Source organism: Fringilla coelebs (genome assembly GCF_963513975.1).
Source record: "Fringilla coelebs genome assembly, chromosome: 7".
In the NCBI taxonomy this organism is placed as follows: domain Eukaryota; kingdom Metazoa; phylum Chordata; class Aves; order Passeriformes; family Fringillidae; genus Fringilla; species Fringilla coelebs.
Window position 1 is genome coordinate 19,365,428 of NC_140035.1, and position 21,092 is coordinate 19,386,519.

The window sequence follows — 21,092 nt, forward strand, 5'->3', positions numbered from 1 at the left end:
GCCGGGGGAGGAGCCGAGGCGGGCGCGAATGCGCGCGCGCTCCCGGCGTGCGGCGTCGCAGCCAATCCCGGCCGCCGCGGAGCACGAGACTCCACCCACCCTCCCCCCGACGCCGTTGCCAGGGCGGCGCGCGGACTCGTCGGCGTGGGTGGCGGCCATGAGCGGGGTGCTGGACGTGCTGTGGGAGGACAGGGATGTCCGCTTCGACATCTCCCCGCAGTGAGTGTCCGTGTCCCGACCGCGCCCTGCCCTCACAGCGGCGCTCTCGGGCCCGCCCGGCGCCGATAGGCGGCTGGCTGAGCGCTGAGGCCGAGCACTGGTATGGGCGCGGTGCACGGCGGGAGCGCCCCAGCGTGTGCCGGGAGCGCCCCCGTGTGGCCGCGGCGGAGCAAGCGTGACTGCCCCTTGCGGAACGGGGCGGTCAGCGCTTGCTGGGTCGGGTCCCCGCGCCGTTTCCAGTCTTTAAAAAGAAAATAAAACAAAACAAAAGATGGACACTGGAGGACTGAGGGAAGGGTGTGTGCTTTTCCCAGCTGAACTTTTCTAGCACTGAGAAGTACAACCCAGCTGAAGGCGTGTGTCTGCGGGGACGGTGGCACTCACGGTTAGCAGGACTTGGCAAACGGGGCGGCGGCTGTGCAGTATTTCACTACAGTCGTGTCTTAATAATACGTTTTGTTTCTGTCATGTCATACATGGAGAGGTTTGGCTGCTTTTGACAGTACGACTAAAGTACAGCAGAAATTCACACTGCATTGGTTATTATGTAATTAAATGGTTAGATCAGTTACATAAAAAAAATAATACAAACAAATAAATAGTAGACCTCACAAAAAAACTCAAACAAAAAGCTAAACCACACCCTTTGTGAAAAATTTAGCCGAGCATTTCACATATTCTTATATATCTGATACTTCCTTTGCTGGCATCTCTTCTTTCCTGAGCCTAGCTCCACTCCTTATGACCTGAATTTACATCAAGAGGCAATAAACTCTGTCCCCTAAAAATTACATGAATGCAAGTGGGTTTTTTTTTTGCTTTTTCCTCCAGTTTCCACACACTTTGTCCTTATTTTGGGGTATAGTTTTCATGGTCACGCTGCATAATTATTTCTTTATTTACTGGTATAATTTAATAATAAACCTATTAATATTTTTCATCTATGAGATGTAGTGATAATTTCAGGTATGCAAAGTTGATTTGTATGTATGTGTGCATGTGTGGATTTTTCATTACATGATGTACTAAGCAGAAAACAGAGGAAAGCGAAATAAAAATGGCCTTATTTTTGGAAGATAAATCAAATTCGTTTTCCTTTTTTTTAGACAAATGAAAATGAGACCTGGAGAGGTCCTTATAGACTGCTTAGAGTCTGTTGAAGATACCAAAGGAAACAATGGAGACAGAGGTAACTGCATACTCAGGGAAATTGTAAACTTTCTACTCTTTAACCTGTGTAGGTTTATGAAAGCCCTGTCAGGTTCCCATTGAACTCTGTATCAGTGCTCTGTTGCACAGAAGAGATCCTGCCTATTTCTCAGATCTGCCTTGGAATGTTTTCTTAAAGTTGTAGGAAGGTGATTCTTGTCTCAGCATTTGCTTAGAATTGAAAGTGTTGTAGGGATATTCCATTTATAAACAGTGTGATGCTGTTCTGCTGTAATCCTCTTTATTGCTTAGCTTGTCCCACCCTGTTTTTAACTGAATATGAAGTAAGGAATTAACTTACTGAAGTAAGGAATACGTAGTGGGCAGGGGCTGAAGCTGCCAGCATGCTGAGATGACCCATTAAGGGGATTGGATGTGCTGCTCTCCAGGGTCCAGAATGGAATAAATTTGCATATGGCAAAGGGGTAAAGATTTTCATGAACACTGCTGTGATAGTTAAGTCACTGCCTTCCCCTTCTCCTCCCCAGAGCAGTTCTGTACTAATTGTGTCCACATTTTTACTACAAGCATCTGTATTGGAATCAATAACTGTTCTTGATTTGATTTTGAGGAATGCTGGTATATATTAGAAGTTGTTTAATTTGTTCCTTATTGGATTTTCTCTGCTAGTATTTTAAGCATTTAAGTGTTTAGTGGTTTAGTGATTTTTCTGGTGGGGTGTCCTGTGCTTTTTTTCTTTTTCCTGTCAATGGGAAGGAATATCCTGTTGTTTCAGAATATTTCATTTAATGGAATTTATTTAGATTAAAAATAGCTACACTTTTATCTCCAGGCAGACTGCTTGTGACAAATTTGCGGATCATTTGGCGCTCACTGTCATTGCCCAGAGTCAACCTCTGTAAGTATTACCTTTTGTTTCCTTTGTGGTGGCTTGCTATTCCTTCACAAAGTATTGATTTCAGTACAGAATGCTAAAGTATAGCTGTGTTGCTCTGGAAAGTCTGAAATAAACTGTTACTAATGAATGTCTTTATAATATAGGAACTGAGATGATAATTCATAGCAAAATAGTAAAATTCAATATTCTATGTTAATTTCTCAGAAAAGAAGTTGAAGAGTTCTTCAGACATATTTTCATTTGGCCCATGTGGGATTCATGTGGTTTTTTTAGAAAAAAAGTTTGAGCTTCATCATACATTGCTTTACTTGTAGCCCTTGTTGCCACCTGTTTATTCACACTCTGCATTTCTCTATTTATTCCCCTTAAGTACCTGCCTTTTCAGTTTTAGTATTGTAAACTCTGGATAAGTTTCTCATTTTAACTATATGAGTTAAAACTGAATGAGCAGCAAGAGGTTTGCTTGTATTTAATTTCATGTGCTGAAACGGGGGCAGGATGCAGTTCCTTTGTGCACAAATTATTTCCAGTGCTCAGTGTGCAGTCCCCTTCTGTGGAAGTATTTCTTGGGTTGGATAGTACAGTAAGCAGCCAGAATTGGTCCTGATTTGAGAAGAGCACTTGACCAAAGAACCTTCCAAGATCCTTTCTAGCTTACATTGGTCTTCAGGGTTGTGATGAGGACCCAGAGTATTAACCACAAAATGTAATTCTCACACATAGCATCCAAAGCTGCACTAAAAAATTCAGTAATATAATTTGTAATTTTGACTGTCATTTTTCTTGTTCTCAAAACAATGTTTTTTTCTCCCTTGACTTCTAAGCTGTCGGTTACAACTGCGTTATAAATATAACTACAAGAACTGCCAACTCAGTAAGTTCCAAAAAATACTTTTAAAAATAAAAAAAGAAGCTGTAATTAGTTGCTTATACTTACTGCACTATATCAACAATAATCTGAAACTTTACTTGCAAGAACAGTAAAGAATAGTAATGAAAGTTTTGTTTTTAAAGTGGAGAGCTGTCAAATACATAGCCTGAATGGTATTGCATGCACCTGTGAAGCTGTTTGTTTGACCTGCCACAAAGAACTAGCAGGAAGATTATGTAGTTTTTCTGGGGAACCACATGATAACAGAACCAAAAGTACAGTTTCAGTCGTGATATTGCAAATGTAGAGCAGGCAGGCTGCATTAGTTTTACTGTCAATGGAACTGCTAGTTGGTCAAAAAGAAAAATAAATTCAGTTGAAGACAGCAGTAGATTAGAATCTACTGGTAATCCTGGTAGAATCAGGATTACACCTCCATAAACACTGTTTAAAACAATAACTTAGACAATATCTGAAGATTATTTATTATTTGTACAATCAAGCTACTATATTGACAAAACGTAAAATTTCATTTTTTCCTTACAGAAATTACGAGGGCAGACAGAAGCTCTGTATATATTGACTAAATGTAACAACACTCGGTTTGAGTTCATATTCACCAATGTTGTTCCTGGAAGTCCCAGACTCTTCACTTCAGTTATTGCTGTGCACAGGTAGTGTACATAAAATAGTGTTTGATCAAGGACTCAAATATGGGGGATTACAACTGCTGATAGACATAGTATATGACTGTCCCTATTCAACATTCAGAAAACTTTCCCTAAAGAGAACAATCTCTGGAACAAACGGGGAGAATGATTGTAAATTTTAGTAGATAGCTGCACATAATGAAAATTAATGTGTATTTTACTAGTTATTCATCACAATTTATACACCTCGTGTGTATAAACTATCTGAACAAATAAGAGTATAAAGGAGCTAATTTCAGTGTGCATTTTCTAGTTACAATTTCTGTCTGCAATAAATTTCCTGTTATTTCAGAGCATGTAAAGGAAATGAAGAGTTAAATCCTGGTCAGAACTCTTCATTGAGTACAAAACACTGTATGCTTCCCACCTAAAGACAAGTCATCTGAATGAATGTGTGCATAATACATTACCATGGGTGTCTATTTAAGAGCTGTGGTATACTGACATATCTATTGCATGTTTGTGATTTAACTGACACTGAAAAATAAAGGATTGTTAATGTCCATGCTATATCATGTACCCAGAGAACTTAATGCTTTGCAATAGAGGCTGGGTGATGATTGTCTTAAGGAAAAGGAAAAAGTAGTATAGATATGAACACTACAGGAGATCAAAAAGTTGTTAAAAATCTGTCTTAACTTTAAAGATAATTTCATTAATGAAAGCTGGAATATTCTTAATTATGTTGAAAAAGTTTTAATAATACTCTCACTTTTGTTCAATGTGGTGGTAAGAAAAGCTGAAAATATACATTTCATATCTGTACTGAAACAAAAGGTAAAGATAGTAAAAAACCAGAACTATGTATGAACTAATACGTATTTTGTATTTTTTGCAGAGCTTATGAAACTTCCAAAATGTATCGTGATCTGAAGCTGAGAAGTGCATTGATTCAAAACAAGCAATTGAGATTGTTACCACAGGAACAAATATATGATAAAGTCAATGGAGTTTGGAATTTATCAAGTGATCAGGTATAGTAAAGAATCAGAATACATTGACTACAGAAAAGTTAAAATGTTTCAGCTTTCATCTAGCAATTGTACTCCTATGGTTTAGTAACCTCCAGGGAATTACCCTTAATGCTGTTCATCAGCTGATGCGTGCAGAGAAACTGATTCCACTAGTCATTACAACAAAATTTCCTTTTGGTAATCTGAAGTCTACATGACCTGGCTAATATGCAAGGAACTAGATACACAATTTTTGTTAAAAAGATATATTTAAGAGTCTAAAGCTCTGTATGGTACTGAAAGAAAATGATGTTTCAGAAGTGCTCTGCTGAATACTTGTGTGTTTACATGCAGCTTTGATGAAACAGTAGTAAGATTATATTGTCTTTTGATTAATGAAAATTGAAAATAATGGAAGGGATTCTGTGTCTTAAAAAAAACCCACAAAAAACAAAAAAATTTAAGATAAAAATAGAAAACATTTCTTATTTTACAGGGCACTAGTTGCAAGCATTTCCCAGAGCAGTGAAACAAAACAGGAGCTGATATTTCTGTCTGTGCAATTTTGGTCCAGAATAGAAATATGATCCACTCTGACAAGCTAAAAAGTTCTTTCCTCTACGTTTCCTTGGCACACATCTCCTCAATTACCTAAGTTTAACCCACATGCCTTTATACTTACGCCTTATGCCAATTCCAGATCTGTACAGTTAATAACGCTCAGATGCTTCATGTATTCCCATGAGCTTGGCTGGGCTGTGACTTGATCCAGCTTTGCTGCAGTAGTAGGTACTTACAGCTATTTTCATTACTCAGATTCACGTAGCCTTTAAAGATAGGATCCTGCTTCCTTGCAGTCAATAGAAACATTTCAACTGGGTTTGGTAGGGCAGAATCAGGCTTTTAGTGAATAAAATATGAAGCTGTATCTTGCTTATATGTAAATGGGTAACAGTAATCATCATGTTTGAAGAAAAAAGCTCTGTCCTTAAAGCAATTCTAACATAACTTTTCTTTAATAGGGAAATTTGGGAACATTTTTTATTACTAATGTGAGAATAGTTTGGCATGCAAATATGAATGACAGCTTTAATGTCAGCATACCATATCTACAAATTGTAAGTATCTTACAACAACCATTTTCAAAATGAAACAGCATATGTTCAAGTCTTTGGTTAAAACTCCCAGGTTACCAAAATTTTATTTCATATCTCTCATTCAGAGAGGAACTTAGTTTTTCCAGCACCAACCACAAAGTATATTTTCTTTTCTGTCCTGATTAGTTGGGGGATTTCCTGGGCAGGTACAGGTGTTGAAAATGGCTTGTATTTCAAACTTTTTAATATTTACTCTGATGCTTCATGCCACCTGCATACACTGGAATTAATAATCTGTGAACCTGATGTTCAGAAATTTATTGTTACCACTTCTAATAAAACACTTTGGGGTTCAGATTTGTAGTGGTAAATGGGAGGGAATGCTGGTAGCCAAGCTTCCAGAGCCAGTAATTGTAATTATTACACTGTAAAAAAACAAACCAAAGCGAGATTTTTATCCAGTAATTACAAAATTTTTAACAGCATTATACTTCTTTATCATTAGCGTTCAATAAAAATGAGAGACTCAAAGTTTGGCTTGGCACTTGTGATAGAGAGTTCTCAGCAGGTAAGAAGCTTTAATAGCCTTTTTCTGTTGATTACGTTTATATTATACATATATACAATATTTCTCTAGATGCAATATTTTTATATACAATATTTCTCTGATGTTGAAATGTCATGGGTCTACTTTTAAGTGACATAGAGCATTTCTTCTGTGTGGCCTTTTGAAAACTTTAGGAAAGTTCTCTTTTCACTGTTGTAAGTGTATGTTATGATCAATATGGCTATTGGGAGTTACAGTTTCTCTAAGCAAAGCAACAATAGGCCAGCATGACTAGCTTATAACTGCCAAATACACTGTATTCTGACAGATTATCTTTGAGATCTAATTAATTCTGTACTTAATTAAGACACTGTTTTTAATCTTTTTCATTATTTCTGTGTATCTGAAAGCTTCTTTAATAACAGCATCAAGATCTAACAGACTCAACATTTGCTGAGTGGCTGGGAATAAATCATTAATATCACTTCTGAATTTGTGCCACCCTTGTTTACTTGTGGCTTTCTGTATAAGGAGTTTGTTCCCCTTTTGTATAATGGACTAAGGGTTAAAAAGTTCATCTACCTCATAGAGAAGCATTGTCATTGTTTTATTTCAACCATGATTCAAATTTTCTTAGCAAGCTGAAAATTGCTATCATTTAACTGGAAATCACTATCAAGGAGAAAAAATTGTTTAAAAAATAAGACTAATAAGCAGATGTTGTCTTTTTTCTCTGTTATATAGAGTGGAGGATATGTACTTGGTTTTAAAATAGACCCTGTAGAGAAACTACAGGAAGCAGTGAAAGAGATTAATTCACTTCACAAAGTTTATTCAGCTAATCCTATATTTGGAGTGGATTATGAAATGGAAGAAAAGGTACTCCATTTATTTATTTTAAATTAGATACAGTACTGTGTTAACAATAATAAAAATATATTAAACATATTAGATATGTGAATTTACTTACTACAGTGTTATAATTTGCAGCCTCAACCCCTTGAAGACCTTACAGTGGAGCAGGTTCCAGATGATGTGGAAATAGAAGCTGATGAACATACAGATGCTTTTGTGGTAAGTGGCTCCACAAAAAAAAAACAGAAAAATAAAATCATTCTTGTTTGGTTATTCAGATTTAAGCAATGTACAGCTGTAATCCTCTGTTAAAGATAAGCTGCAACTGTACTTTCTATATTTAAAACACATCTAGATGCCTTTTATTAAACATCCTGATTATTACAGGAATTTATTCTGTATATGAATTTTTAATTTAAGAACAAACTATTATTTAAATATTATTCAAAAGAAATAGTAGTAGATATTTAAAAGAATAGTTGTATGTAGTTTCTCAACACATTAAAATTGGGAACGGCTTGAAAATCAGCAGTACAATATAATCAGATACATTATTGAAACAATAATTTGCCCTCTCTTAAAGCAGACTAATAGATGGTGATATCTATATGCTCAACATTCATCTAAGATTGAAACTTTCGATATTTTTAGAGAGGCAGCATAATATTTTTACATTATTATGTCTCCCAGTATTTTGGGAAAATTTACTTTAAAATGCATTAGGTTGCTTGATTGACCCTCTTTCAACAAATTTCCAAACTTAGTGTGCAGCCCAGTAGCATGATTGGTTCCATGATTGACTGCAAGGGTAGATGGCGCGTGTTTTCAAGTGTTAGCCTTGATGCATTGATCATTCTCTGAAATTTGATAAATTAGCAGGCCTAGCACAAGTGTTATTTCCTCTCCTTTTACTGAAACAGATAAGGTATTGTTTATTTCCTTTTCCTCTTTGCTAGCTTTTTGGCTTATTTCTTTTCATTTTTGCACATTTTTATTCAGTCTTCAGCATATTTGAAGACATACCTTCTCCTTAAATGGAGATCTGTTTGCTTTCTTGGTGCCTTTATCACCTGAACTAAATAACTGTGCTTTGTATATTCTCAAACAAAAACTGGAAGCTGAAAATGGTTAGAAACTTGTTGCTGTAGAGACACAGGTTGCCCAGGACCCAAGGAGCAGCTACACACCAACATTCCACAATACTTGATGCTGCAGAGAAGTGCTTTCTTTGCTGCCCCTCACCAGTCCACAGGGGCAGCTGAAGCAACACTGGGCTCTTTTTGGTAAATAAGATCTAGAACCTGCTGGTCCAGAGATTTCTAGAGTGTGGATATTTTCAGAGATCTGATATCTCAAAAAGTTTGAGCCTGAATTTCCACCCACACAGAATAGGAAAGATGGTATCTCTGTCCCAGATCTGTTTATGGAGTTGTTCTATTACTCTATGTTCTTTTCTTAGATTGAGTATGATGTCAACTGAATTTTGATATTATACATTTTAAGCTAGTTTTTGATGTTGAATAGTAAAAGCTGCTGTACATGAGGCAAAGAAATACCTGGATGCTGTCAGTTTGTCTTCATATTAATGTTCCCTATAAAGTGTTTGTCGGTGTAATACAAAAATGTTGCCATTTAAAAAGTCTTTCTTTATTATGATGGAAATTTCAAAAGCTGGTATTTAATGAAAAATACCATAATCCAGTGGTATCTAATCTATAATCCAAAACAGAAAATCCTGTTAGAACCCTTTTGTAAATTATTTTAACATAGAAGTAAAACCCATGCAGACTGGATTCTTGTGGAAGACCTACTCAATACAGTTTTGACCCCAAGGAATTATTAGCATATGTGGTTTTTAGACTTTTGTTTTCACAGTTCTCTTTTGTTTTCCTTTGCAGGCTTACTTTGCTGATGAAAACAAGGTAAGGAGATACTTTTTCATACTATCAAATTCCTGTTGATAAAACGGGATAATGAAATTAAAAAGTGCCTTCTGCTTTATTTTATTTTCTCTCGTATGCCCTGTATTCAAAAAGCAACATGATCGGGAGCCTGTGTTTTCAGAAGAACTGGGACTTGCAATAGAGAAGCTAAAGGATGGATTCACACTCCAGGGACTCTGGGAAGTAATGACCTGATTTAGATTGGCACATGTTTGTTTCCTACGCAGGAAAAAACTCTCTTTTCTTGCTGGATTTAGATCTGTAGAAGATAATTTAGAAATATCGGAGTAGCAGAGAAAGAACATGTCAAAGCTAAAGAGCAGGCCAATATTATATAATAAGCCCTCAGGCTATGTAATAAAAGAAAGGTTACTCAAAAACCTTGTATGCTTAAGAGCTGAGCATTGCCTGTGTTGCCTGTCTAAGCAGTGGGAGGAGAGCCGGTCTGAGGCAGCCGGGGCTGCTGTGGGAAGCGCTGCCCCCTGCAGGCCCCTCGGTCACGTCAGACTGGGAGCGCCCGGGAGTCCCTCCACACCGCCTCCAAATGGCATGGCAGTGCCATTTGACACACTTGTAACCTCCGCTGTTTTCAGGGTTGGCCTCTTTCTCCCTTCCCTGACAACACAAATTCGGCCATGGTGTTTCAGACGCCTTTTTCTGGCAGGTAGCCACCATTTTTTTTATAACTTCATGGCTTCTTTGTTTATGTATTTGCCCTTTGCCTGCCAGGACCAGGCACTGCTTGCCATTTTACACAGCACTATGTCAGAAAAAGAAGCCTCCTCTTTTTCTGAACATGGAGACCACTGCCTGAGACAGGGCAGTGTGAGGTATGCAGTTTGATGCTCAATTTCAAGCATTCATGTATTTATACAGAGTGATGTACTTTCCCATAATGATTATGTTTGAATTACATTTCCATAACTTGTTTAATGATTTGCAACACAGAAATACCATCATACAGGGAACATTTTGTATCTAGGCATATTGGCGGTGTTATTGATAGCTTTAAGCAAAAGCAATTCTGTTCCAAATAGCAGCTTTCATGTCTCATAATTTTGCTAAATGTTCAGCATGTATTATTCCAAGTTTTAATTGTAATCCAGATATCTTCATACAGTTGTTTGTTTGTTGGTTGGTTTGTTTGTTTGTTTTTGCCAGAGCACTTTTAAAAGCAATGATCTAGAAAACAGGGCACATGCAAATAGCTTCTGTGTGTGAGTCATTAGACCTTTTATGATGTTACGTGTTATAGAGAAATGAGTCATTTATTGTTTAAAGGAAGACACAGCTGTTACGTTTTCTAGTGAGATAAAACCTCTGTGCTGTTTTCTATAAATGGAAAAAGTCAAATGAGCTGTCCTCTCAGCTGTTGTTTCAGCAGCTGACTGTTAAAGTAACTGTGGTGCAAATGTATACTGGTGTTTGTAGAAAATCTTTCCAAGTATATACTTTAATGAAATACAACCTATATTGAAAAGCAGTCATTACTTCAATAAACTTTGATAATATTATATATTGTTGTAAATCTTGCATTCAAGTAGTTGTATTTTGTATTTTGATCCTGTTTCCATTACATTCAAAGAACGTTTTACCATATGGGTGGAGAATTCAATTTGAGTTATTTTGGAAAGCAAAACTTTACCTGAAATAACACATATTTTATGTCCAAACAGTAGTGTTTGGTTTAAAACCAAATGGATATTAAGAAGCAGCCCAAAATTTAATGGCCTTAATATCTGAAGAAATTGTATATGTGATATGGTTCTGTATAATCTTAGAACAAAGGTGATTGATACAAAGTTATGGAGTTTTTTAATATCTTAATGACTGCAGCAATGAGCTGTATTAAGCAACTCTGAAAAAGTGAACAGAAGTTAAAACTGACAACTCGATTAATAATATTTCAGAATATTTAGTAACATGTATCTGTGCAGTCTTGCTCATAGCTGTCTCACTGAGGGTCAGATTCTGCTGTCCTTACTCATGTCAAATAATTTATTACATTGCACATAATCTTACTGATTCAATGTGGAGAATGATGGCAAAACCTGACCATAGTGACTAAGAGCAGCAGTTGCTTCTTTCAGTCTTTGACAGCTGCAAGAGCAACTCTGTTTTTCCAAACCGTCCATCCCAAATTCCGACCTGTAAGAGTATGTACCTATATTTAGCTAGTGAGATTAAGTTGCAGAGGCTTCAAGCAGGGCAAAAAGCACATTGGTCTGCCTTTTTTACAGACAAACCTTTGGGCAGACAACAGCTAAAGCTTTCTACTCCCTCCCCTTTCCCAAGTGTTTGTGAAATGGATTCCCAAAGGGAACTCACTGAAGAGCTCAGACTTTACCAATCCACCCTCCTTCAGGATGGCCTCAAGGAACTCCTTGAAGAGAAAAAGTTTGTAGATTGCTCTCTAAAAGCTGGTGACAGAAGTCTGCCTTGCCACAGATTGATTCTGTCAGCATGTAGCCCTTATTTTCGTGAGTATTTCTTATCTGAGCAAAATGAAGAGAAAAAGAAGGAAGTAGTTCTAGATAATGTTGACCCCAACATCCTGGATATGATTGTCAAATACCTTTATTCAGCAAGTATTGATCTCAATGATTCTAATGTGCAAGATATTTTTGCTTTGGCCAGCCGCTTTCAGATCCCTTCTGTATTCACTGTGTGCGTCTCCTACCTTCAGAAGAGGCTTGCTGTTGGTAACTGTCTGGCCATCCTTCGGTTAGGTGTTCTGCTTGATTGCCCAAGACTTGCATTTTCTGCCCGTGATTTTGTTTCAGATCATTTTGTGCAGATCTGCAAAGAAGAGGACTTCATGCAGCTTGCCCCGCATGAACTTATCTCAGTTATTTCACCTGACAGTTTAAATGTAGAGAAGGAAGAACTGGTATTTGAAGCAGTAATGAGATGGGTCCGAACAGACAAGGAGAACAGAGTAAAGAGCCTGGGGGAAATTTTTGACTGCATACGTTTTCGTCTAATGCCAGAAAAATATTTCAAAGAACAGGTTGAGAAGGATGATATAATTAAAAGCAACTCAGACCTTCAGAAAAAAGTTAAGATTATTAAAGATGCTTTTGCTGGAAAACTGCCTGACTCTAGCAAAAGCACAGAAAAGTCAACCAAAGGGGAGGTGAATGGCGATGTAGGAGATGAAGATTTACTGCCTGGCTACCTAAATGACCTTCCCAGGCATGGCATGTTCGTCAAAGACCTGATTCTTCTGGTTAATGACACTGCTGCAGTAGCTTATGATCCTCTTGAAAATGAATGCTACCTAGCAGCCCTCGCAGAACAGATTCCCAGAAATCATTCCAGTATAGTCACCAAACAAAATCAGGTCTATATTGTTGGAGGACTCTATGTGGAAGAGGAGAACAAGGATCAGCCTTTCCAGTCATACTTCTTCCAGGTACAAGCTTTATATTTGTTGGTATAATAATAGGTGCTTATGAGGGTTACTGAAAAGTTTTCTGAGTGTCTGCAAGTGGGCTGTCTAGTGTCTTTGTATGGTGATGGAGAGAAGTATCTAGAGAGTTATTTTTGTCTCAGAGACAGAAATGAAACTGAGGGCCTTGCATCTTCTTTTTCAAGATTAACTGCTGGTGAGATCTCAGAAAATATTAAAAAGATTAGTACATTCTGTCTAGGCACTGCTTTTCATTAAGGCCCAGATTTTTCATTGTGCAGATATCTAAATTTAGGTCTAATAATATTTTTGTAAAATACTTTTTGTGTATTTTTGTTAATTTTGATGAAAGTTGGAGCACTTTAGCTGGTTTAGATCTGGTGTCTTTCTTTTTTGCATCTGAAATACTTTCATGACAGCAGTAATGTGTGTATTTTAAGTGCAATTTCTGCTACTAAAATTGCAGGAGTCCTTTTTGTTGTATCTACATTTGAAAGCCTAAGGGCCATATAAATATGTAATTTAGAGGCAGAAGGTTTTTTTCTCGGCAAACTGTCAGTGTCAGTACACTAAATACCATGTTTCAAATGAGTGTAATTGTATATCTTTGTAAATCTGTATAATACAAGGCTGATTAGTGCTAACTGCAACTCCACAATATATTTCAGGAAAATTAGAAAAAATGCAGTTTGTCATGCTTATACCATAAACTAAGTCTGTTGTGTTTTTAGCTACATGCTTCGGTGTATATTTAAACTATTTTGTGCTGAATTATCCGATATACTGCTGGCCACATCCTCTCTTTAGGCACACTGGCCTAAAAGAGTAAAAGTCCTGTTAAAATATGAAATAAAGCACAGTAAGAAGCAGTGATAAAATTTTGAAGCCTCCAGATATTAAAAAATGCAAATATTGCTTATAGGAGTATGGCTCACTCATTTTGCACACAATAAAAGACTTGATTTCAGACATTTGTTACATCAATGAGAGGGAAGTCTTAGTTTGTAGGGGGGGACTAACACTGTTTCATTTCCTTGTGTAGGTGTAAAACACTAATCACTGAAGTGAAAAACTTGTTACAAAAATATTCTTCCAATAGAAATAACACATTGATGTAGTAATGTGTATTTAGTCCAGAATTGAGTACGTCTCAGGCTACTAGAAAGGGGCCTCTGAGAAATGAAGCCTCAAGACTGATACTAAAAATAGATTAGATTAAGTTTTCAAAATTCTGCTTTAACTATTGACATCCATTTCCTGAAATCATGATGGTTTTCTTGTTGTCATTAAGCTTGCTTACTGCTGCTATTCCCTGTAGTTACAATACTTGTCTGTGTTACCCATGTGCCTGTTGTGCTCTCCAAAATATTACTGCAGTGCCAAACCAATTTTCACTTGCTGATCTTCCTTTTTCCACCAGTGAAGCACTGTATTTGGTATCTTGCAACCTGGGAGAAAACAAGGCTGCCACTGGCTTGAGAATGCAAGTTGATGCCCTATCAGCAGTAAATATGTCATCTTGAAGACTTAGGAAGTAAGCTGTGATCTCTGAGGGGTACATCTTCTCATTACCCCACCCAGATCCAGCTACTGGGAAAATCCATGTCCACAAACTACATTTCACTGTTGCAATAAAACTTTCCAACAGGGGTGGTCTGTCAGATTTGGGAGATGCACTTAACATGGAAACCTTGACTGTGGAACATACTCCTGGAAGAAGAGTGTCACCAAGCTAAATCCTGAACTTTATTTTGACTGAACTTTCTTGTACTTTCTATCAAATGCCTTTACACCCACACAAACTCTTATCTCACTCTCCCTTCCTATACCAATGTCCAGCAAATCTATAAGCAGCAGGTCTTAAAAAATATTTCTTTTTCAATGTTAGAGGTAATTCAGGTTCAATCACAAGTTCTCAGATCAAAACAAAAAATAAGCACCACAGTTCTGGGAAGATCCTGGTTTATTTTGCCATCTGTCCTCCTGCTGCTATCCTCTGCTTCTCCTTAGGTGTTTTCAGCATACTGGATGTTAATTAATCGAGAGAGCCCTGAGAGTACTACAGTAGAAATGACATCAATATTATTGCTGAGGGAGCTGCAGTGAGTTCCTATTTTGCTTAAGAGTGAAGTGGTTTTTGTGTCTTCAGAGATCTCACGAACTCTTGAGGGTATTTGTGATGAAACACACATCTGTTGCCCTAGGGATTGCAAAAGAAAAAACTGTGCCATTTGCCAGTGATGTCTCCTGAAAAGTAAGAAGGACCGTGTGAGCATGTCTGGCACCTCACTGTAGCGATGAGCACAGCCAGCTAAACATACAGGTGTGGAACTGCAGGAGTGGCTGCTCCCTTGGGCAGGAAGAAGAACCACTTGTTCTTTCCAACATGATAGGGAACTGAGAGTGAGGGACCTTTGTGTAAGGAAGAAGAGCTTAATAAAGAGGCAAGGGAACAGTGAGGGTGAGCAGACACAAAGAAAGTTGTATGGCATTGACTCTGCTAGATCTCAGCATGCGTGGATAGAAGACATCATTCATTAGCTGCACTGAGGGAAGGGCAGGTTGTTCAGGCAAGCAGATTTGGTGTTGAGACACTGAATGCCAATAGATAAATTCTGTGGAACAGTATTTATTGTGTGGATTTTTACTCTTTGCCTTTCCTAACCCTTGCTGTTCTGATGCTCTTTCAGCTGGATAGCATTGCTGGTGAGTGGGTTGCCCTTCCTCCACTGCCGTCAGCCAGGTGTCTCTTCGGGCTGGGAGAGTCAGACAACAAGATCTATGTCATAGCAGGCAAGGACCTTCGCACCGAGGAGTCGCTAGATTCAGTACTGTGCTATGACCCTGCGTATGTTTCAGATTTAATTATACCCACTGAGGACACGTAGATGGCCCATTGCTAGTTGAAAAAACCTAACAGTGATCTTCTTGTTCCAGGGCAATGAAATGGGGTGAGATCAAAAAACTGCCCATCAAAGTATACGGCCATGCAACTATCTCTAACAATGGACTGATATATTGTCTTGGTGGAAAAACTGATGATAAGTGAGTCTCTAAGTCTTTTTATGACAATTAATAACATAATCTTCTTGGTCCTTAATAGATAATATGTCCTCACACTCAGAAATGAGGTTTTCCCTTTTCTGCGTCTCTGGTTTAAGGTTGCTAACAGTCTGGCAGAGGGGAACACATTATGGTATGTAGGATACCATTTGCTATTTTAACAACCATACTTATTTCCGGGGCAAATTTTACTTACACTGCAGACAAATTAGTAATACATAGCTATGAGGATCTTCACTGAAACTATTCTTCCTTTCAGATAGAAATACCTATGTGCCCTGGAATTAGTCTCAGTTTTTCCAATTTTCTGGCCTGTGATACCTGTTATACCTTATTGGGTATGACATTAGGAAAATAAAAATTTTCACTCACACTGAACATGGGGTGGTAATTTTTAAGTGTTTTATAGGGGATATTTAAGATAAAAGTTTGTCTTATCAGCCAAAACACCATCATAATCTTTCCTTTACCTTATATATTCCTCCACAAATCCATCTAAATACAATATGCTGGGAAAGGATGTTGTCTTTCTCCTCAAAAGCACAGTGAAATGGCTGCCCTGTGTAATGTAAACCACATTTGATTAAGTCCTATGGATGTGAGTAATGCTTTGTATACATGGCAAGGATTCTCAGATTAGACAGAATAAAGGATTCTCCAGGAGAGGGAAGAGGTGGTATAGATAAACCCATACAGTCTACTTGAATTAGATCTACTTGGAACAAGTCAAAAGTTCATTAGAAATTATCACCAGTTTTCTTTTTGCTCCCCAGGAAATGCACTAATAGATTTTTTGTGTACAATCCCAAGAAAGGAGACTGGAGAGACCTGGCTCCAATGAAAGTGCCTCGCTCAATGTTTGGAACAGCCATTCATAAGGGCAAGATTGTCATTGCAGGTGGTGTCACTGAGGAAGGCCTTACTGCATCTGTTGAAGCTTTTGATCTGACCACCAATAAGTGAGTGCAATATTCAAGCTATTTTAATCAAGTTTTATCATCTAGGCTTTTAGGAGCCCTGAGGTAAGAGTCACAAAGCTGTTCAGGTACCTATACTCCCACTGAGACATTTGGTCTACAGTCACATCTTCAGCAACAACAGCAGCAGTTTACAGAGCGGGCCTCTGGTCGTTTTTCTTGCACCTGCACACACTCCAATTATTATGCTAATGCCATTTGAAAGAAATATGCATCTTGGAAACTGTAGGGTGAAATGAGAATAGCTGGGAAACAATATGTCTCTACGAAGCATATTACTGAACAATCAGGGAATCTGTAAGAAGTTGTCCCTGAGAAGAGATGTCTCAACAGTGTAATTGTGTCATTTAAGAGCTGCAGAAGTCCCTGAGGGGGTGGAGATACTGGAACATACTGCTGATAAATCTCAGAATTCTTTCATTTTATTAAACCATGGGTCTTGGTACCTGAATTTGTTGCCCAGAGAAGTGTTTTAGCACATTCAGTTTACAATATTTCTTATGTGTTTAACTTGACTTTTTCTTTTGATCCTTAGATGGGAGATAATGCCTGAATTTCCCCAAGAGAGAAGTTCCATTAGTTTAGTCACTTTAAGCGGAGCTTTGTATGCTATTGGAGGCTTTGCAATGATTCAGCTTGAATCCAAAGAATTTGCACCTAGTGAAGTCACTGACATATGGAAGTAAGTTTAATTTTAGTCACTCTTTCCTCGTCAAAGGTCTTATCTAAAATTGAGGTTTGTAGACACTGGAGGCTGACACTATTTTTCTGCTCAACTCTGAAAATGATCCACAGCACAGGCTGTAAAACATTTGGTGACAGATAAAAAAGTTTGTCAGAAAGTAACAAATAAACATGAGACCTGGATCTAATGACTACTTCCACCTACTAATTATTTGACCAGTCCAAGTCACAATCTTCAACTTCTTTAGAAGAGTAAATTGCCATCTCTTGGCATGTTTAGCCTTGCCAATAAAAACATTCTTTTGTGGCACTGTGATGCAGAAAAGCACATATATAGAGGCCTGTACGTACTGATGTGTTGATGGTCAAATGACTAATATTCCAAGAGAAACAGAAGTCCCTATCTCCTAGGTGTTTTTGAGCTAATCACAGCAGCAGTGATGAGACATCATATCTCTGCTGAGACTCTTAGTTGCTAAGGTGAATTCAGAAGCTTTAGTTGGCAGTAGGAAGGAAAACTCCCCAACTGTATATGCAAGAAGAAATTCCCATGGGATGCTTAAGGAGGAAGCTTTTTTAAAGCATGACACAGGTCAGCAACAAGCTTTAGGAACCAGGAAAAGAATAGCTTGTGTGCAAGAACATCTTTCTGTTCTGGAGTAGAGGACAACAGCAGCCTTTCGTGGCACCCTTCAGCACACAGTTGCTACAAGCGTTTGCCACAGGTGGACTAGCCTCCTTTTCATGTATGTGTGCTGAAGCATCAAACTCAAATTTAAAGAAGCTATTTTCTAACTTTTTTTTAAATGCAGGTATGATGATGAGAAGAAGGAATGGGTTGGCATACTGAAAGAGATCCGATATGCTACTGGAGCCTCCTGCCTGGCCACACGCTTAAACCTCTTCAAGTTATCAAAACTCTAAACAAAATGCTGGAAAATATGATATGGTGAGGGAGTTTTGACAGGCTCTTCTGGTTTTGTTGCATGAAAATGTCCCCAGATTGTACAGTTCTATAGCAGCATACTAGTCATACTGGGAACTGTTCAATAATTCATCTGTCCACTTCTTAAGATACTGTCTAGCTAACCAGCAACCACTGAATTTTTGCCAGTGTTTAAATGTCTAAAGGGTTATAATGTTGATTAGATTAAGATTTTGGCAAGAACTCAATTTTTCACTCTGTGAAATTGCAAACAACACTAGTTAGCCTTCCTTGCACTCAATACAATCCAGGTATTGGTGGCCTGTCCTCCAAACAATGTGCATGAATTAATTGTTAAGTTAAATACAACTAATAGGTAGCTAATTTTATTTTAACTGGCTGTTTGTAAGGCCAGATTTCCCCTTTTACTAATGTATGCAAATCCTTCACTCTTCAGCGATATCTCGGAAATATTCTCATCACAGACCTCAAAAAATAATTTAGCTTGGAATTGAAATGAATGTTTTAAACAAAAGTGGCTTAATATTATGTGGCCTAAAAAATGCCAGTCTCAGCCAAAGCTATACTAGTAGACAGAGGAGAGGGTAGAGAGAGAAGTTCATAAGGTTAGTAGCTCTGTTTTACCTACTGTGTTTAAACTTATGATAACAAGGATTTTCCACTTTTTTAATGCTTTTATATTTATTTCCAAAGCAAATATTTTATGGAAGTTTTTCTCAGAAATCTGAGGTCAATAACAAGAATTCATGAAAAAGTCCTAAAAGAACTATCTTTAGCAAATACCTGTGACAGAGAGGACTTTTTCATTTACTATAGAGTTGATGCATTTTGATGTTGAAACTTTTAACAATTAAACTTTGTTTTTAAAACTATAAAAGTATCACTCGATGGAGTCTTTTTTTAGTGATTAGCTCATCATCATTATCATATTGACAGGACACAGATCTCTTAGTACAGCCTTTGCCCAAAATAGAGCACTCAGTTTTCTTCTTCTTCAGAGTTTGCTTACCATTTTTTTGTCAAGTAGCTCTTCAAAGGATTTCTCCATTGCATAAAGAGGGTGTCATCAATCTAAAGTATTTCATAAATTAAAATCTAAATTGGAAAAGAAGGCCACCACACCTGATTGAATAGCAATGCCAACTATCAAATGCCCTCTTGCATTGCTCTCCTATGAGACAGAAGTAAACATATGCAGAGGCACAGCCATCATAGTTCATTTCTGTATGTTACTGACCGCTAGTACTTAATCTCTGAGGCATTTTCCCTTTAGTACCCAAATCTGCAGCTGTGCTTAGCACCTATTTTTATTGGCTCCAGTTAGATCACTGGTTTACACCACTCATCTGCTCTAACACTTGCTGATTTAATATAGAAAGAATGAGTGCAAAGAATCAAGAACAACACATTTTACTGAATTGCTTTTTTTTTTTTTGCTTTTCTTCAATGGCCTTTCTGGACCACTCATAACAAGTTTTAATCCTCTTCCCATTGTGCATACTCATAACTATATCCATACATAATTTGAAGAAAACTGGCTTGGTACAGTGACTCCTAGAACCCTGAAAAGCAGGGTTCAGCTCAAACACGACTACCCTGACTGATAGGTGTCAGTGGCTGAAGTTTTCTTACACTTCAAGGCTGCTACTGGAAGGCTGTCTGTACAGAAGCAGAGTCATGCAAGACCTCTTTGACAGGTAGTCCACCTTCTAAAATACTAACCTAGATTTATGATTGTCTTCTCCATTTTATACAAAATACAATGCACACAGAATCCTTCTATGTGCTGTGCCTTCAATGACATTTCCTCAAAGCAGTCATTACATCCCAGAGCCCTTGTCCATTTGATAATCCTAAGTGTCTAGACTGCCTTCTTCTAGTTTTGTCAGCCATCCCACAAACATGAGGGCTGCCTCAAGAGGGAAGTACCTTACAGCTTAGATCAGTTCTGTTGGTTTTTTCTGACTTTCCATTCCTGTCATGACTTGTATTCAGTTAATAAAACATTTTTCTTCTTCTACTGAATAGTAAAAAAAAAAAAAAAGGTGACAGCCAGATGCATAATGGCCAATTCAGATATGCAGTTGCTTATCTCTGCCAGGTTTCAGATGAAGTGATAAAAGAATGTGTCTTGTTTCTACTAAATAAGCATGAAAACATATCCTCATTGCACATGTGAGAAAACAGGCACAGCTGGCACTCACCCTAAGGTGATGCAGCTGTAGGCACGATGTGGCTGCCTCTGGAAATGGGATGATTTGCCAAGCATGACACCCCTGCAGTTACTGCTCTACAATGAACATTCTCCTGACTATTCCACTTCTTCCTTCTACATCTCAGTGTCTTATACCTCCTGCACAAACCCTGGCTGGATTTTATGTGAAGGTGTTCCAGAAGGCTCAGCCATTCTTCTGCACACACCAGATCACAGGGTAGGAGAAGCAGCTGGAGGTTCCTCACCACACAACACTCTCCCCCAGCACAGTCCCCTACAGCAGCTCTGTTCTGAGAATGGAAACTGAATGGCTCTGAGAACAGCTCTATTCTTAGAAAATCTGTATTTCAGTTTCTTGGTTTCAGAGTACAGATACTGTTTGATTCCTAACTGCTCATTCTGTCACACAGTGGAGGACAGACATAGTTTCCAGTAGATTGGTGACTCCACTCTCCTAGTCAATAGCATTTCCAACTTTTTCTGTGGAGAGTTTTATGTCTGGCTAAGCCTCTGTGCTATTTATTTAGGAAAT

General features: G+C 38.0%; 2 protein-coding genes across 4 annotated transcripts; both read left to right on the top strand.

Moving 5' to 3' along the window:
* Window positions 1–125: 125 nt before the first annotated feature.
* BBS5 (Bardet-Biedl syndrome 5) lies at window positions 126–10,741 on the top strand. Of its 3 annotated transcripts, none has more exons than XM_084209773.1 (12): window positions 126–219; window positions 1,326–1,408; window positions 2,222–2,287; window positions 3,112–3,161; window positions 3,705–3,832; window positions 4,707–4,842; window positions 5,844–5,939; window positions 6,424–6,486; window positions 7,210–7,344; window positions 7,441–7,539; window positions 9,219–9,242; window positions 9,357–10,741. In XM_084209773.1, the coding sequence occupies exons 1-12, from the start codon at window positions 158–160 to the stop codon at window positions 9,456–9,458; spliced, it is 1,044 nt and encodes a 347-aa protein (XP_084065899.1). In that variant the 5' UTR covers window positions 126–157; the 3' UTR covers window positions 9,459–10,741. The 3 variants fall into 3 exon arrangements, with proteins under 3 accessions (XP_084065899.1, XP_084065900.1, XP_084065901.1); XM_084209774.1 differs by having other exon boundaries at window positions 7,456–7,539; XM_084209775.1 differs by lacking the exon at window positions 126–219 and adding an exon at window positions 440–604.
* A 766-nt stretch (window positions 10,742–11,507) lies between these two features.
* Window positions 11,508–20,250, top strand: KLHL41 (kelch like family member 41). The gene is made up of 6 exons (XM_084209213.1): window positions 11,508–12,678; window positions 15,366–15,523; window positions 15,613–15,720; window positions 16,512–16,697; window positions 17,251–17,397; window positions 18,212–20,250. The coding sequence occupies exons 1-6, from the start codon at window positions 11,569–11,571 to the stop codon at window positions 18,321–18,323; spliced, it is 1,821 nt and encodes a 606-aa protein (XP_084065339.1). The 5' UTR covers window positions 11,508–11,568; the 3' UTR covers window positions 18,324–20,250.
* The last annotated feature ends 842 nt before the right edge of the window (window positions 20,251–21,092 follow it).

Excerpts from the sequence above, each read along its gene's own strand:
- BBS5 (XM_084209773.1), top strand. The coding sequence starts at position 158 with ATGAGCGGGGTGCTGGACGTGCTGTGGGAGGACAGGGATGTCCGCTTC. Across the intron at positions 3,833-4,706 it reads TCAGTTATTGCTGTGCACAG|AGCTTATGAAACTTCCAAAA; the intron begins GTAGTGTACATA and ends TATTTTTTGCAG. Across the intron at positions 7,345-7,440 it reads ATTATGAAATGGAAGAAAAG|TGTTATAATTTGCAGCCTCA; the intron begins GTACTCCATTTA and ends TACTTACTACAG.
- KLHL41 (XM_084209213.1), top strand. The coding sequence starts at position 11,569 with ATGGATTCCCAAAGGGAACTCACTGAAGAGCTCAGACTTTACCAATCC. Across the intron at positions 12,679-15,365 it reads TCCAGTCATACTTCTTCCAG|CTGGATAGCATTGCTGGTGA; the intron begins GTACAAGCTTTA and ends ATGCTCTTTCAG. Across the intron at positions 15,524-15,612 it reads GTACTGTGCTATGACCCTGC|GGCAATGAAATGGGGTGAGA; the intron begins GTATGTTTCAGA and ends TTCTTGTTCCAG.